Below are 16,913 nucleotides of genomic sequence, written 5' to 3' on the forward strand. Positions count from 1 at the left end.
GATTGACACAAATTTCAGATTGTCTGTTGGCAGTAGAGCAAGGGTGTCCAAACTTGGCAACTTTAAGACTTGTGGACTTCAACTCCCAGAATTCCCCAGCCAGCTGATCTCTTAAAAACCATTTTCCGTTTTGGTAGCAAACCTGCGCCATCTTGTGGTCTGCTGGAATTCTTATATTTACTTTAATTGGTTGGATCTTGTTTCTTTTTACATTCTTTGGCATTTGCAGATCATATTTATCCCTTGCCACAATCTTACTCTGCGGACTTTGTGGTAGAACACAGTCTTTTTCAGCACTGACAACCTGCATTCTAACATTTAACATTAAATGTATTGTTTTTCTTTCTTTTTTCTTTTCTTGATTTACGTGCTACCTACGGTACCTTGTCAATTTATTCTTTTCTTGTAATCTCCCACCCTTCCACAAATCTCTCTATACCTTGAAACTGGTTTATTTCCAAGGGGGAAAGTTTTATATGCTGTAGGAAGTTAGCGCCCACCCCTCTCCTAGAAAAATGAAATATCCTGGGAAATATTGAAAGGGCAGAATATTATATTTCCTTGGAGGAGAAATAGAGAAACATGTTTTTAGGCAAGAAAAAGACTCACTCTTAATAGCCCACACCTTTATCAATGGGCCATTAAAAAAAGCCTGAGCTAGTCTACATAACAAAGGTAGGATTAGCCTTCTACACGATGAAAGAAATGTCCTTCTGGGTTCGGCTCCAAGTGGGGAAAAAGACACTGGAGACATGGAGGCTGCTTGGAAAGATGGTTTTAATGGTGGACAGGACCTCATGGCCTGAGTCCTGAACAGAAAAGGTGATCACATGCTTCAATGTTGGTGGAGAAGAAGAGAAGGGCTGATGGAGGGGCTTGCTAGGCTTTTTATAACCTGTTCAGTCCCACCTCTCTGTTTCCTGTTCCTGTGTAAGAAATGTATTCTGATTGATTGTCAGACTCACATGGGCCCATGCAGGGGCAACTCTCTAGGCTGAGTCCAGGTTTGGTTGAATTCTCAGATGCCATGTGGTCAGTTGAGTAAAAGGCAATATTATCCTACCTTAATCCCATCACTCTGGACCTGAAGTGGAGAACTCTTTATTATGTAAAGTGGACTAGCTTGGCCTTCTTAATGGCCCATTGACAAAGTGGGGATGAGCAGGAAGCTACAGGAATTTACTTTGTGTTTAAAATGTGTTTCTCCCTTTTTCACATCCAGGAAAATATAATAATCTGCCTTTTCAATATTTCCTAGGATATTTCATTTTTCTGGGAGAGGGCTGGGTGATAACTTCCTACATACAGAAACACCACATGGCATCAGAAAACTCAACCAAGCTTGGGACTCAAAAGGCACACAATCTACAAAGTTAGCTAAGACTCACCCTTGGGAGTCTTGACAACCAATCAGAATACATTTCTTACACAGGAACAAGAAACAGAGAGGTGGGGCCGAACAGAGTATAAAAAAATCCAGGAACTCTCAGCAAGCCCCTTCTTTCTCTTTTTCTTCTTCAACCAACATCTGGAAGCATGTCTCAAGCCATGTGATCCTGTCCACCATTAAACTATCTTTCCAAGCAATCTCCATGTTTCCAGTGTCTTTTCCCCCACTTGGAACTGAACCCAGAAGGACAGTTCTTCCAACAATTCCAGACACATATTTGACACTCTATGTCCAAGGGATAGTTCTTTTAACAATTATATATTTTTACTTCTACCTAGCAATTGCCATAGAGCAGTGGTTTTCAACCTATGGGTCGCGTCCCCTTTCACAGGGGTCGCCTAAGACCATCCACCTGCACCACCCATGCTCAGGAGTGCGTCCTGAAGCGGCAGGTGCATGAAGAGCGCCGGGTGGCAAAGCAGCCTTCTCTTGGCTCCGGGCGCAACCCAGACGCCACCCCACCCAGTCTTCACGCCAGGGAAAGGCTGAGGCGCTGAAGGGGGAGAGAGACTGGTTCTTCTGGGTGGTGGATCAGCCTAGGCTCCGCCGGCCGGCCGAAGCGAGCGCTGTCAATGGTGCCGCTTCAGCCCAGCCGCCTGCACAAGGGCTAGAAGGCGCTCAGAGAGCAGGAGACCAGCCGGGCTGTTGGGCCACCTGCTTCAGCTGGCGGGACGGGCTCTCGCCAGGCAGGTGCATGCCAGGATTCAAGCTGCTTTGGGCCTGGATGTTGCCTTTGCCGCCCCCGCCCCCAGTCCTGTCCTGCAGGCTAAACTGAGCTCGGAGGCTTTTTGGCCCCCAGGAAGGGCTGGTTTGACAGGTCGGAGGGGAGGACAGCCCCCCCACAACCCATTCCTTCCAGCCGAGAAATTCCATTCGGGACAGAAGCACAGTTCGATGTAGCTTAAGCCTCCATTTAAAATCCCATTTAAAGGGCAATTTCTTATTCTGTGTTAAATTGATTGCTCGCATGAATTAACTGCTACAGGCTCCCACGCCTGGTTGTAACGATTCTGAAAGAAAGAAAGGAAGGAAGGAAGGAAGGAAGGAAGAAAGAAAGAAAGAAAGAAGGAAGGAAGGAAGGAAGGAAGGAAGGAAGGAAGAAAGAAAGAAAGAAAGAAAGAAAGAAAGAAGAAAGAAGAAAGAAGAAAGAAGAAAGAAGAAAGAAAGAAAGAAAGAAAGAAAGAAAAAGAAAGAAAGGGGAGGGAGGAATGGAAGGAAAGAAATAAAAAGAAAGAAAGAAAGAAAAGGGAGGGAGGAATGTAAAGAAAGTAAGTAAGAAACAAAAAAAGAAGAAAAGGGAGGAATGAAAAGAAAGAAAGGAAGGAAGGAAGGAAAGAAAAGGGAGGAGGGAATGGAAGGAAAGAAAGAAAAAGAAAGAAAGAAAGAAAAAGAAAGAAAGAGAAAAGGGAGGGAGAAATGGGAAGAAAGTAAGGAAGAAAGAAAGAAAAAGAAGAAAAGGGAGGAATGAAAAGAAAAAAGGAAAAAAAAGAAAAGGGAGGCAGGAAGGAATAGAAGGAAAGAAAGAAAGAAAAGAAAGAAAACTGGGTGGAGGGAACGGAATGTAAAAAAGGTAAACTTAATAAAGTGAAACTCATGTAAACCACGAACTGCTGCTGGAGGCAGGCAGGGAGGTCGTTTCATCCTGGAAAATCCCAGCCTGGCTGATCTCCCAAAGCAAGATTGGCAGATTAATCACTATGCTTTAATTATGTTCAATTTGTAATAATGAAAATACATTCTGCATATCAGATATTTACATTACGATTCATAATAGTAGCAAAATTACAGTTATGAAGTAGCAATGAAAATAATTTAATGGTTGGGGGACACCACAACATGAAGAACTGTATTAAAGGGTCACGGCATTGGGAAGGTTGAGAACCACTGCCATACAGCAACACATGGTATAGGAATTTATTACTCCAGGATTTGGGTGGCTGGGGAGAAATCCAGGTGTGGCATTCCCTAACATATAGTTTGTGGCACTGAGAAACACCAAGACATTACTTCAAAGGTCAAGAGGTGGTCCCAGATTGTGAACATGCCCAAAAACCTTCTGGATAACTTTATGTCTCCCATCATTCCTTCATACAGTGATTAGAACTTTAGCTGCTGGTCTCACTTCCAGCAAGGTGTTCCTAAGGCAACAGTGAAAAAGAATGTTGTTTTTTTGGTGATGGCCCAACCTCTAGGATTCAGTTCTCCAAGACTTCTTAACTTTTTGCAAGATCTAATTTTTTAATATTTTAGTATGTTTAGTATGTTTAAGGGATGCGGTGGCTCAGACGCTGAGCTTTTCAATCAGAAAGGTTGACAGTTTGGCGGTTCGAATCCCTAGTGCTAAGTAACGGAATGAACTCCCGTTATTTGTCGTAGCTTCTGACAACCTAACAGTGCAAAAGCATGTAAAAATGCAAGTAGAAAAAATAGAAACCACCTTGGTAGAAAGGTTATCAGCGTTCCGTGCGCTTTTGGTATTTAGTCATGCCAGCCACATGACCATGGAAACGTCTTCAGACATCGCTGGCTCTTCGGCTTTGAAATGGTGATGAGCACCACCCCCTAGAGTTGGGAACAACTGGCACATATGAAACACAGTAAGCAAATTAAATTCTGATGCTAAAAGTGACTAGCATTGATCCTTCCATTTAAAATTTAAATGCTGTTAATTCACTTTCAGCATATAATCTGTTTTTTTTTAAATAAAATATTATTTTTTCATTCTCTTCACCAAAGTAATTTTTAAGTCACTCAATAACCACCGGTAACATGATTTCAAGATATCCAAAGTGTTTTAATAGATAGACAACATTGCTTCTTTGACAGTTTTATCACAAATTAATTGGTTTCTTTATCACAGCAACAGAAAGGGAAAGTTCCGCAACATGGTTGCAGATTTTTTTCCCATTGATTACTTGGAAGATCCAGTTGATTAGGGACATGAGTGACAGTCATCTGGTGTTCTCTCACTGCTTCTTCAGCTTGCCTTATAATGATGTCAAAACGTAGTTCAGAAGTTGGAGACAGTGGAGTGGATTCTGAAGGATCTCTTAAGAGGTCAAAAACCAAAGGAGGATTATAATGGGTGACATTGTCTCCTGAACATGGGCACATGATCTTTCCATAACATCCATCAGCCCCCTTTGGTTGAAAGTTTGGTGTCACATAATGGATCTTCCAGAGACTTCCACCTTTTATCCGATGTGTGTGGGTGTGTAGAAACAGAGAAAGAGAGAAAAACAATTAAAAACAAAAATTTAGCATGATTAAACATGTCAACTTTCCTAAAGCTTTTCCATTTTAAATCACACTTTGAATTATTTCTCTCTAAAGAACAATAGAATTCCACTTTTTTTCACTTCAAGAATGTATTGGCTATAAAAATACTGTTCATATTGTTAGAAACGATCAATTGTTTGTTAGATGGTGCCTGATTGTTGCAGTAAGATATTAATGAGTCTGTTCCAAATAGGTTTTTTAAAAAATATCCTGAATGGTATTTTGTATTTTTATTCTTAATCGTCCAAGTGATTGGACACACAAGGAATTTGTCTCTGGTGCATAAGCAGTGTACATACATACAACAAAGTAATAATCATAAGATACCTATAGAAGAAGGTAATAGGAAAGATGAGAAGGATAATACTAATACAGTCCTACTACATGGGTAAATAACCTTAGGCGTTAGACATTTTAAAAATAATCTGGAAAGTTTAATGCATAAGAACTTCATTTCTGGGTGGAAAATAGAAAAAAGTACAAAGTTACACATTTCCCTCTTACATAAATATATCTCGTTGTTACTCATCACAAAAAAAATCTTTGATTTGTTTATAAAAGTATGATACTTAAATTGAAAAATGTAAGTTATTGAATCACTATATTTTTTTTAAAAAAATTAAACTACAGGTTCACAAACTCCAAGAATAGGAGTTAAACATTTTTTTACATGTTTAAGAGAAGCAAACAGGAAAGAGTTAATGTCAAAAACTAAATAATCAGCTAAATAATAATTGTACATTTTGACTTTGATCTTTCATTAAGTCAAATAATAAGAAAATATTCTTTTTCAGAGGGTGGGGGGGACAGAGTACAGATAATGAAAACTATTCAAGGTCCACAATATAGGCTTGTGAACTACTGTCTAAAATCTCTCATTTTTGAAACCTAATTTGCTATATTGTTATCAGTTTCTATCTATTTTGAGTTTGTATCATTTTCTTAAAAGGGCGGATTTCTGAAGGGAATTTGTTTTTGTATTGAAATAAAATGTCATATACTGTATTATGTTGATTTGTCACATATACATGAAACCGCTGGGTTTATTATGTTGATTTGTCACATATACATGAAACCGCTGGGCGAGATCATCCGTGGTTTCAATATGCTGATGATACCCAACTTTTCATCTCTACCCCAAACCACCCAAACAATGCCCTCGACGTGATGTCCCGATGCCTGGAGGCTGTGCGGATCTGGATGGGGAGGAACAGGCTCAAGCTCAATCCCTCCAAGACTGAGTGGCTGTGGTTTCCGTCATCCCGATTTGTACATCTTGTTCCATCTTTGACAATAGGGGGAGAAATTTTAGGCCCCTCAGAGAAGGCTCGCAATCTGGGAGTCCTCCTGGATACGCGGCTTAGTTTAGAAGAACACCTGACGGCCGTGACCAGGGGGGCATTTTACTAGGTTCACCTGGTATGTCAGTTGCGCCCCTTCCTGGATCGGGATGCTCTGTGCACAGTCACTCATGCCCTCGTCCTTTCTCGCCTGGACTAGTGCAATGCTCTCTACATGGGGCTGCCCTTGAAGAGCACCCGGAGGCTTCAGCTGGTCCAGAATGCGGCCGCGCGGGTTGTCATGGGGGTACCTAGGAGCTCCCATGTCACACCCCTTTTAGGCGGCCTGCACTGGTTGCCGGTTGTTTTCCTGGTGCGATTCAAGGTATTAATTATGACCTTTAAAGTGCTCCATGGCTTAGGCCCAGGGTACCTGCGAGACCACCTACTGCCACCAGTAGCTTCCCACCGTCCAGTACGATCCCACAGAGTTGGCCTCCTCAGGGTGCCGTCGGCCAGACAGTGTCGGCTGGTGACCCCCAAGGGGAGAGCCTTCTCTGTGGGAGCGCCTTCCCTCTGGAATGAGCTGCCCCCGGAGCTTCGCATAATCCCCGACCTCCGGTCCTTCCGACGCGCCCTAAAAAGTTGGCTTTTCCAGCAAGCCGGCCTGGCCTGTTAATTTTATCTCATTTTAAATGTATTGTCTTTTAAATTCGTTTTTTTTTTTTTTGGATATGGATTTAATCTTTTTTTTAAACTTTTGGGATGTGTGTTTTTTTAATGTTGTACGCCGCCCTGAGTCCTTTTGGAGAAGGGCGGCATATAAATCCAATTAAACAAACAAAACAAACAAACAATTATGTTATGTCATAATTTGGTGTGTTTCTGGACAGGCATCAATTTGTTTACATATCACCAATTTTAATTAAAATATTGGAAATTCAGGGTTCAGGAGGAACTCAGAAACTTATAATTCTGCTTTTTTCTCCAGAACTCTTTTCTTGAATTTTTCTATTCCTGCAGCTCCCCCACTTTCTCCTATTTCCTATGTGTCACATCTTCATCTTTATTTTTTATTTTTATAAATGAATGGCATTGACAGACATTTTCAGGTCAGCTGAGGAAGTGCAAATCTTTATTTAATTTAACATGCAATTTTATAGATATATTTTGGACATCATGTCTACTTATTATGTGAATAACAGAAGTAGGGTATTTTTCTAATGTGATACATTCAATGAATAAGCCGAATTATTTTTCTCAATGTAATTGAAGGAACATCTCCCATTTCTTGTCTGTGCAAAAAAGTGGCCTCCATATAAAACAATTGTTACATAATGAAATTAAACAGAGTTTCCCAGATCACATCTGGTATTCTTAATGTTTAAATCTGGTTATTTTATTCCTAGTTCCATAAATGCAAAATATGTATCAGTTTCATGCACAAATTGCCATAAATTAAGAATAATCAAGTTATCAAAAGGCAATATTGTATTTGTATTTTGCCAGTATTTACCAAGCTATTTTATTATATTTGTAATGGAAGGTAGGTTTATTTATTTATTTATTTATTTATTTATTTATTTATTTATTTATTTATTCATTCAGTTATTTATTTATTTATTATTATTATTTATTTATTATTTATTTATTTATTATTTACTTATTATTTATTTATTTATTATTTATTTATTTATTTATTTATTTATTTATTTATTTATTTATTTATTTATTTATTTATTTATTTATTTATTTATTTATTTATTTATTTATTTATTTATTTATTTATTTATTTATTTATTTATTTATTTATTTATTTATTTATTTATTAGCAAATGTACCTGTCCACCCATATCAAATGAAGCGACTTGATGATAAATAGATTAAAATAGATTAAAAACAGGGGAGGGAAGCTTTATACTCACTCTCCTTGTCATGCCAACGCACTGCATGTAAATGTGTCCCACAATAATGAAACATAAATTCATGAGCAGAATGCTGAACAGTTCCCAGCAATAATTCTATCTGGTTCTTGCCATCAATTATCCTTTTAGAAGAAATAAAATTTAAGGCCATTAGTTGATTTAATCTCAGTCTTGATCAGTGATATCTTGACCACAAGATCAGAACAAAAATATAATATTACACATTTTACTTATACTGGTACATCGTCTCTGAGAACAATGTGATGTATTATGAAGGGAAAATATAGATTTAAGTGCATATAGATTATACTAACCTAATCTCTGATGACATTAATAATAAAGTTTGCAACTTTATATATTTGCTTTAGTTAAAATTGAATACCTCTCAATCACTTTTAGAACAAAATTGCATACCTGTCTTGTGGCACCGATGCGCCAGCCAAATGAGCCACAGTGGGGTAAATATCCATCAGGCTTGTGGGTTCATCAAGAACAGTATTAGGAGCGACGTTTCCTGGCCATCTAACTATTCCAGGCACACGGATTCCTCCTTCCCAACCTCCCATGCCCTTTCCACCTGCAGTGGAGGAAAAATGCAGTATTAAATCTAAATTTAAATTACAGTCTTACAATTCTCCTTTCAAATGTATAATGCATTAATAATATAGCCTAGATCCCAGGTACAGCTGAAAAAAGGAAGAGAAGTGACACCACTAGTTCCAATTTCTTTCTCCTTCTGAATATGAATTTTATTTGCACATACAAACCTGTTCTGACCCCCCCCCCCCCATGCCTGTGAATAAACCAGAACACAGGCTTGGCTGTTTGCCACTGTTTAATTACTGAGATAATGAATCCTTTGGCTGAGGGACCAGACAACTCACATTCAATAGAGTAGCTCTGCAGCAACCCAGATAATTCAAATGAAGCAACGCAGATAGTCCAAACGAACAGACATGGCTACAATACACAGATAGACTTTCTTAACTACTAATCTGAATGGTTGTTTCCTGCAAATGTCCCCTCCCAACGCCTCACCTATAATCTCTTTTGGGAGGGGCCAATCCACAACCACCTGTGCTTAATCATCTTCTGCGAGTCTGCCTACCGAGTTGCTGCTTCCGTTTCTCGGCCCTTCTCAATCTAGCATCAGGGACAAACTGCCTTTGATCCTCCCCACTGCTCCATGCCTCAGGCGCCTTCTGGTGGCCAACCAGCCTCTCTGGTCCCTGCTCTGAGTCTGAACCCTGCATAGGATCCTCCACATCGTCCAGGGCAGACTCATATGGTTCCTCGCTATCCGAGTCCATCAGCAGCTCAACCGGATTCTGCTGGGCCACAGCACAAAACTATGAAAGCACCCGCCAAATAAGCAAGTTTGCTTTTTAATTTCAATTAAGATGTTTAATTGCAAACATATTAACAGAATAAGAGAGCTGGAAGGGACCTTGGAGTCTTCTAGTCCAGCCCCCTGCTCAAGCATGAAACTCAAATCATTTCAGACAAATGGTTGTCCAGTTTCTTTTCAAAACCTCCAGTGTCGGAGTACCCACAATCTCTGGAGACAAATTGTTCCATTGATTAATTGTTCTAACTATCAGGAAATCCTTATTTCTAGGTTGGTTCTATCCTTGATTATTTTCCATCCATTGCTTCTTGTCTTACCTTCTAATGTATTTTTAATTAGAATAGAAACTTGCCCACATTTCTGATCATCTTTGCAATAGGGCAGTGATGGCGAACCTTTTTTGGCTCGCGTGCCACAAGTGGGGGGAGCCCAGGGTGGTCGAGTGCGGGCGTGCCGCACCCATAATGCAACGCACGACCACCCCAGTGCACATGCGCGCAAAACGCGCACCCCCCCATTTTTACATGTTTTTTTGCCCTCCCCAGGCTCCAGGGGCTTTATAGGAGCCTGGGGAGGGTGAAAAGAGCCTCCCCCGACCCCCCGGAGGCCCTCCGGAGGCTTCAGGGACTATCCGGAGCCTTCCCTGAAGCCTTTGGAGCGCTTAAAACCACCCACCGAGCAAACCGGAAGTGACTTCCGGGTTGCTCGGAGGGTGGTTTTAAGCGCTCCGAAGGCATCAGGGAAGCCTCGGACGGTCCCTGAAGCCTTCGGAACGCTTAAAACGTCCCTCCGAACAACCCGGAAGTCACTTCCGGTTTGCTCGGAGGGTGGTTTTAAGCGTTCCAAAGGCTTCAGGGACAGTCCCTGAAGCCTCCGGGGGGGGGGGGGGAGGCTCTTTTCGTCCTCCCCAGGCTCCTATAAAGCCTCTGGAGCCTGGGGAAGGCGAAAAATAGCTTTTAAAAAGGTGAACTCAGTGCCTCGCGTGCCCTGACAAATAGCTCCGCGTGCCACTTGTGGCACCCGTGCCATAGGTTCGCCATCACGGCAATAGGGTATTCTTTTATAATTCAAATATAGATATGATTCTTTATGTTCCTTTTCTTATTTTGTGGCCATTTTGAATAGGACTAAACCTTCTTCCTTTTTATCTGCTGAACATATATTAGCACTGAAGTTTCTCACCCTGTATCAGAATATTGGTTCACCTAACTCCATACAGTCAGCATTGATCAACAACTCACGAGTCACAGAATTAAACATATTAAACTGAGAGAAATTAAAAAGCATTCAATCCCAATGAGGTATAAGCTCAAACATATTGTGGAAAATAAACATGTAGGACTGAGGTTCAAAACAGATTCCAAGATCTGCATCTGAGAGCACAGTGTGGAAATATGCTAAATGATTGTAAAAATAAAGTTGGAAAGCACATGATCAGAAACAGTAAGAAATATGGATATTTTGTCAATCAAACAAAGCCACAGAAATAGCTAAGGAAATAAGATGTTACAAGCCAGAGGAGATCTTGGGAGAGCTCAAGAGCAGTGTTGTGACGAAGAAGCATAAATAGGTTGTAATGATGGAACATAATGTTAACCAGAGATGGAATGAGCATTCAAAAATCTGAACAAGAAGTCCAATTTAGGTGACATTGCATTTGAGAGAGGAGAGAGGATGCATCATGAGGTCTGATGCATTGGTAGAAAAGATGGTAATGATGGGCAAGCTATAGCACATGAAGTGGATAACTGAAATATTGGAAGCTATAATTAAGTACCTACAAGAATTGTGTACCGGGGCAAGAGGCAGGATAGTTGGGAAGCTTTTATCTGTAGGGTCACCAGGAGTTGGCTGTTATTTTATGGAACATAATATATTATAGACAAGTGTCAAAATACTGTAAAATTTCTTCTGATTGATTTTTAAAGAAGTACTTTTCACGACTAGTACTTGATCAATCAGTGCTGAAAGTTCTGCAGCCCACACTCTTACCTTTGTATTTACCATTAAAGCCACCCAGCCGTTCACCCCATTGAAAAACTTCTATTCTTCCTCCATTATCTGAAGTAAAGTACGTAAAAGTGTCGTTCTTCAATCCCTCTTTGTCAAGAGCAGCAAGAATGTTTCCTGCAGAGTTTAAGCAAAATATAGCTTATTACAAAACATGAGATTTAGCAGTAACATTAGTATCTGAAGAAATAAAAAGAATTAATACACTTCTCTATTGTACATATCAAGATTTTTGGTTTTCATTAGTTTAAAATAAGCATGGAGGGTGTCTTGTTCCTGCAAAGGATTTCTTTTATTGGAGTTAAGAAAAAAGGAAGTGGAGAACAGTTGCCAATAGGTACTAATAAGAGTCCCATTTTTAACACCTATATTAAAGATCAAAGTAACTGATTTAGCCCTTTTCCCCATTGATGAATTTCTCTACAAACAAAAAGAATTTGTCATTTGCATCACACGCTAGCTTTATTACCAGATCATAAACATATCGGTTGCATGTTCACATTTAAATAAGCATGACATAACCTTCAGTCCTAAAATCACAATGTAAAATAACAACAGTTGTTATTAACAACTGTTGGCCTCTTGGAATTCTCCAACCTGTTTTAAATTTTATAATGTTGTTTTATAATTTTAAACATCTTTATAATTTTAAAACAATTTTTGTATTATTATGCTTAATTTTATTGATTAAATTGTACACCACCCAGAAACATTTTCTGAGGGACATGGGTAGCCAAAAAAATAAACAAACTACGTACATACATACATACATACATACATACATACATACATGAATACATACAAACATACAACATGCTGGTATCTTTCCCAGAGTTTAGGCTTTGAATTAAAGCAGCTCTAAAATCAGTCAATATCTATCACATAGTTCAGCGATGGGCAAACCATTTTTGGCTCGCGTGCCATAAGCAGGGGGGAACGCAGGGGGGTTATGCGTGGGTGTGCCGTACCCATAATGCAATGTGCAACCTTCCAGTGTGCATGTGTGCATGAAAGGTGCTCCCCCCATTTTTTGCATGGTTTTTTCACCCTCCCCAGGCTCCAGAGGCTTTATAGGAGCCTGGGGAGGGCGGGAAAAGCCTTCCCGCCCCTCCCAGAGGCCCTCTGGAGCCTTCAGGGACCTTCAGGAGGCTTCCCTGAAGGCTCCGGGGGACTAAAAACAATCCTACGAGAAAACCAATGGTCGTTTTTAGTCCTCCGGAGCCTTCAGGGAAGTCTCCTGAAAGTCCCTGAAGACTCTGGAGGACTAAAAACAGCCCTATACGCAAACCAGAAGTCCGTTCCTGAACTTCCGGTTTGCCCATAGGGGCGGTTTTTTGTTCCTGAAGCCTCCAGAGGGCCTTGGGGGGGGGGGCAGGGGAGGCTGTTTTCACCCTCCCCAGGCTCCTATAAAGCATCTGGAGCCTGGGGAGGGCGAAAAATGGCTTTAAAAAAGGCTGAACTCAGCTGGCTAGCACACGTGCCCTGACAAATGGCTCCGTGTGCCACCTGTGGCACGCGTGCCATAGGTTTGCCATCCCGGACATAGGGGAACCTTTTGGGGATATTGGCATTATTCAGTTGGGCTGATTTAGAATTGATCCTACTGTTCAAATTCTGCCTGTTCGGATAGTAGCTTTCCTCCTTTATTTATTCCTGTAATATCAATGTAAAGGTTTGGTATGCAGTCAACTGAGAGTGTTGTAAAGAAAATAGAAGGGTAATTAACTGGATCTGTTATATTTTCTTTCTTAAGTATGATAAATGCAATACACAGTGCAATATCAATAGACCAAAGAATAGGAAGCATCCAGCTGCCAACATTTCCTGGTATTTCTCCTCTTATTTGTTCTGCAAAAACTAGATTTAGCTATATATCTCTTTCTTTCCTTGAGAGGAAATAACTTGATATATGGAACATTCTACAAAGACATTTTGTCTTAAAAATCATGTATAGTAGAGAAATTATATATTTTGTCCCTAATTATTGGCAGATAAGGTACAAAACTAAAAACAATTGGATATGGTAAAGATGTTGAAGATCAATAAAAAGAAAAGGGATCCAAGAAGGTTTTAATTACTCACCAATCATCCAATCCATCTCCTCAACATTGTCTCCATATAAGCCATGCTTGCTTGTTCCATGGAACAGACTAGTGCTATAACATGGTGTGTGGACATGTAAGAATGAAACAAAAAGAAGGAATGGCCTTTTTTTGTTTCTGAAAAAAAAAACAAAGATAAAATAAATCACCTTACTGTTTCCATTAAAGGTACAGGTAGTCCTCAACTTACGATCACAATTGAGCCCAAAATTTTCATTGCTAAGCAAGACAGTTGTTAAGGAAATTTTGCCCCATTTTATGACCTTCTTTTCCACAGCTGTTAAGTGAATCACTGCAGTTAAGTTAACAACATAATTGTTATGTTAATCTTGTTTTCCCATTGACTTTGTTTGTCACAAAAGGTTACCACATGACCCTGGGCCACTGCAACCACCATAAATCTGTGCCAATTGCCAAGTGTCTGAATTTTGATCACATAACCATAGGGATGCTACAACGGTCATAAGTGTAAAAATTGGTCATAAGTCACTTTTTTCAGTGCCATTGTAACTTTGAATGGTCACTAAATAAATGGTTGAAAGTCAAGGACTACCAATATGTCATTTAGCCAAGTGGAATTAATGGGTGCTACTATATGATATCAGATTTTATTTGTTCTTCTCCTGTGGAGAGCTATATTTGTATAGGCTGAAACTAGTTGGGAAGATAAAGAAACAGAGGATGAGAGAAAAGCGGCAGTGAAAAAGTATGTCCTCTATACAAATGTTTTGGTTGCTAGGATGTTGCATCTCCTCTTAGAAGGAGTTCTAGAGGGGAACATCCCAAGCATAAGCATGGACAAAGAGTGTCTTCGGCTGTCTGCCTCATAATATACTCCTTTTTTAAAAATTTTACTACTTTACTGTGGTAAAAAAGGAATTCCTGTGGGTTTTATTCCTCTAGTCATTGCTGACCATAGGGGGCAGTGCTCATCTCCGTTTCAAGCCCATTGAACCAGTGTTGTCCAAAGACATTTCTTTTCTGTCATGGGGCGACAGAGCGCTGTGCACCAAAGTGGTACCTATTTATCTACTCAAAAGTGCATGCTTTCAAAGTACTAGATTGGCAGGAGCTGGGGCAAGGACAAGAGCTCACCCCATTGCATGGGTGCTCAGATTTCGAACCTGGGCTGCTGGCTTTCCAGCCAACCAGCCCAGCATCTTAACTGCTGATCCACCCTTGCTGTGGAGGAACTAGTAAAAACTTAAGCTAAGCATTAATTATTCTCATTGTTGATTCTGATTCAAACTAAATTTATGTAATGCATAACTTATGAATACATTTGCACGGATAAAGATTATAGGTTTTCCATATCTTTTTCCCATGGAAAGTGCAAGATAAAGCCATATTTCAAATTCAATTTAATCCTTATTACATTAACATCTACACCAACATCTTTGGTCGAAGTGTACCAATATATTTGTTAAGGGATTTGATCCTTAATATTACATCAAAACTAATTTCCCCATAGCAAAATCTGGGTCTAGAGAGATCTCTATACAGGACCTATCTCTGTCTTATCAATGTTAGGCTTTCAAGAAATGTTAGGCTTTCAGGAACATGCAAAAATGCAAAGACTATGGTAGTTTGTTGGGTGCTGCTGTTTGAAAAGTATGGCATTGTTAGTATACTGTTTTCGTGGTTATTAATATTATCACAGGATCCAATCTGAGTTCATCACCAGGACCAGGAGGTTTATTCTTCTAAACTTTCGGACTCAGCGTGGGCTCCAGCCTGAGTCTGAAAGCTTGGAAAAATAGACCTCTGGTCCTGGTGACTGATTCAGATTGCATCCTGCAACATTATCCTGGGACATATATAATTTACCTTCATTAATATTATTCATGGAGCGATTTTAAATACCTTATTTTGTAGCCAACCTGGTTAAAATTGTGCATGGAAATCAAGACGATCCATACGTGTTAATGCATAAAAACAAACCAGAGAATCTAAGACCACCGGCTCCATTATTGTTTTGGGGTGGTAGTGTCAGTGTTTTAAAGAATAATTGCCAAAACAACCTTAGATAGTTTGGGTAGTGTGGATTAGTTAATATGGATATTTGTGATCCTGAACTGAAATAGAGGGGGTATGGTACTTATGGCAAAATATCTACAGGGCACATTTTGAATTTTCTTCCACATGGAACAAAGAAAATAGCATCAATAATGGCTCTGCTCACTGTCACTCATGCCCTTGAAATCTCCTGTCTGAATTACTGCAATGGGCAGTGGTCTTAGTGCCCTTAAAGAGCATTTGAAAGCTTCAGCTGCTGTAGGGGTAGTAAATGGTGTCAGTTACTCAGCACATGTAGTTCCACTGGTTTGTGAGTTGTCAATATCTTTCTGGTAAAATTCAAGGTGCTATTTGTCATCTTTAAAGCCCTTCATGGCTTGAGAGATTACCCATGGTACTATTTTCTCCCAGTTTTTTCTCCCAGTCCAATCCAGTCTGCAGATTGCATGATCCAAGTTCTGTCAAACAAGGAACATCAGCTCGCTGGGACCAGGAGGTGTGGTTTTTCTGCCATTGTGCCTGCCCTCTGAAACATCCTCACTTCAGAGAGTAGGATGACCCTGGTTCTGTTGGCCTTTTGTAAGGCTTTGGGGACCTGGTTATGGGCCTGGGCTTGGGGTCCCAAGTGTGTGAAGGATCACATTTCTGGTTATATTTAATATCTATGGATTGTGGTATTTTCTCACCTGTTATATGTATTTAATCTTTAGTATTATGTTTGTAAGTTGTGACTGCAGTTTTTTAATTGATTCTATGATTCTATGAATCACTTTTTTGAGATAGGCTGATTTATATATTGAATGAATTAATGAATGTATAAACAAACAAATGAATAGATGGATGGATGGAATCAAGCATATGTTCAATATTGTGAGAATAGTTTACTGAAGTTTGATATTAGTTACCTTTCAATAAACGAGACAGCTTCTCTCACTATCCTAAAAGCCGCATCCTCTAGTTTCAATGGTTGTTGAACGATTTCATGATTTCTGAACATCAGGCAGTTCCAGGATTTCCGAAATAAATAATCCACATAAGTGTAGGTAATATAGAAAATTCCACACAATATAATGATGAAAACTATTTTCCATTTCAAAGAAACCAAACCAATAATTTTTCCAACCAGAAGAGTTAACAGCAAAACGGCAACTATTTGAACATAATATGGATCATTATTTCCTGGCTCAAGCTCTGAATATTCCCAACTTAGACAATCGTTCGCAAGAGTGAAAGGGTTACCATAGAAATAATCAAAGCCATTGTTTAAGGGATGGTGGCAGTGGTCATTGCGGGATTCACAGTTCAAACCCTGATGCCATTTTCCTGAAAATACAAACACAGAAATGATTGATAACAGCTCAGCAAAAATAGATTCAACATTTATGTACAAGGATTAAATAATCAGTTTGAGAACCATTTACCATAAAGGACCCAGGCTCAAAAGAAGAAAAAATAATGTAGTGAACTAGAGATCATTTGTAGAAATATTATTCCTATCATCTA

At 39.7% G+C, this 16,913-nt stretch overlaps 2 protein-coding genes across 3 annotated transcripts in view; one reads left to right on the plus strand and one right to left on the minus strand.

Annotated features, from left to right (window-relative positions):
* Positions 1-16,913, plus strand: part of LOC309389125 (uncharacterized protein) — an 811,977-nt gene that overhangs the window by 76,667 nt on the left and 718,397 nt on the right. The gene's annotated exons all lie outside the window — the stretch shown is intronic.
* Positions 4,241-16,913, minus strand: part of LOC309389119 (arylsulfatase H-like) — a 29,504-nt gene continuing 16,831 nt past the window's right edge. For both annotated transcript variants that reach the window (XM_081947111.1, XM_081947112.1), the window contains 6 exons: positions 16,316-16,733; positions 13,375-13,511; positions 11,275-11,409; positions 8,349-8,511; positions 7,935-8,056; positions 4,241-4,641 (listed from right to left, as the gene is read on the minus strand). In XM_081947111.1, the coding sequence (XP_081803237.1) occupies positions 4,289-4,641; positions 7,935-8,056; positions 8,349-8,511; positions 11,275-11,409; positions 13,375-13,511; positions 16,316-16,733 (1,328 nt within the window). In that variant the 3' untranslated portion in view covers positions 4,241-4,288. The remainder of the gene's footprint in view (positions 4,642-7,934; positions 8,057-8,348; positions 8,512-11,274; positions 11,410-13,374; positions 13,512-16,315; positions 16,734-16,913) is intronic.

This window comes from Natrix helvetica (assembly GCF_964273705.1).
Source record: "Natrix helvetica genome assembly, chromosome: 3".
NCBI lineage: Eukaryota > Metazoa > Chordata > Lepidosauria > Squamata > Natricidae > Natrix > Natrix helvetica.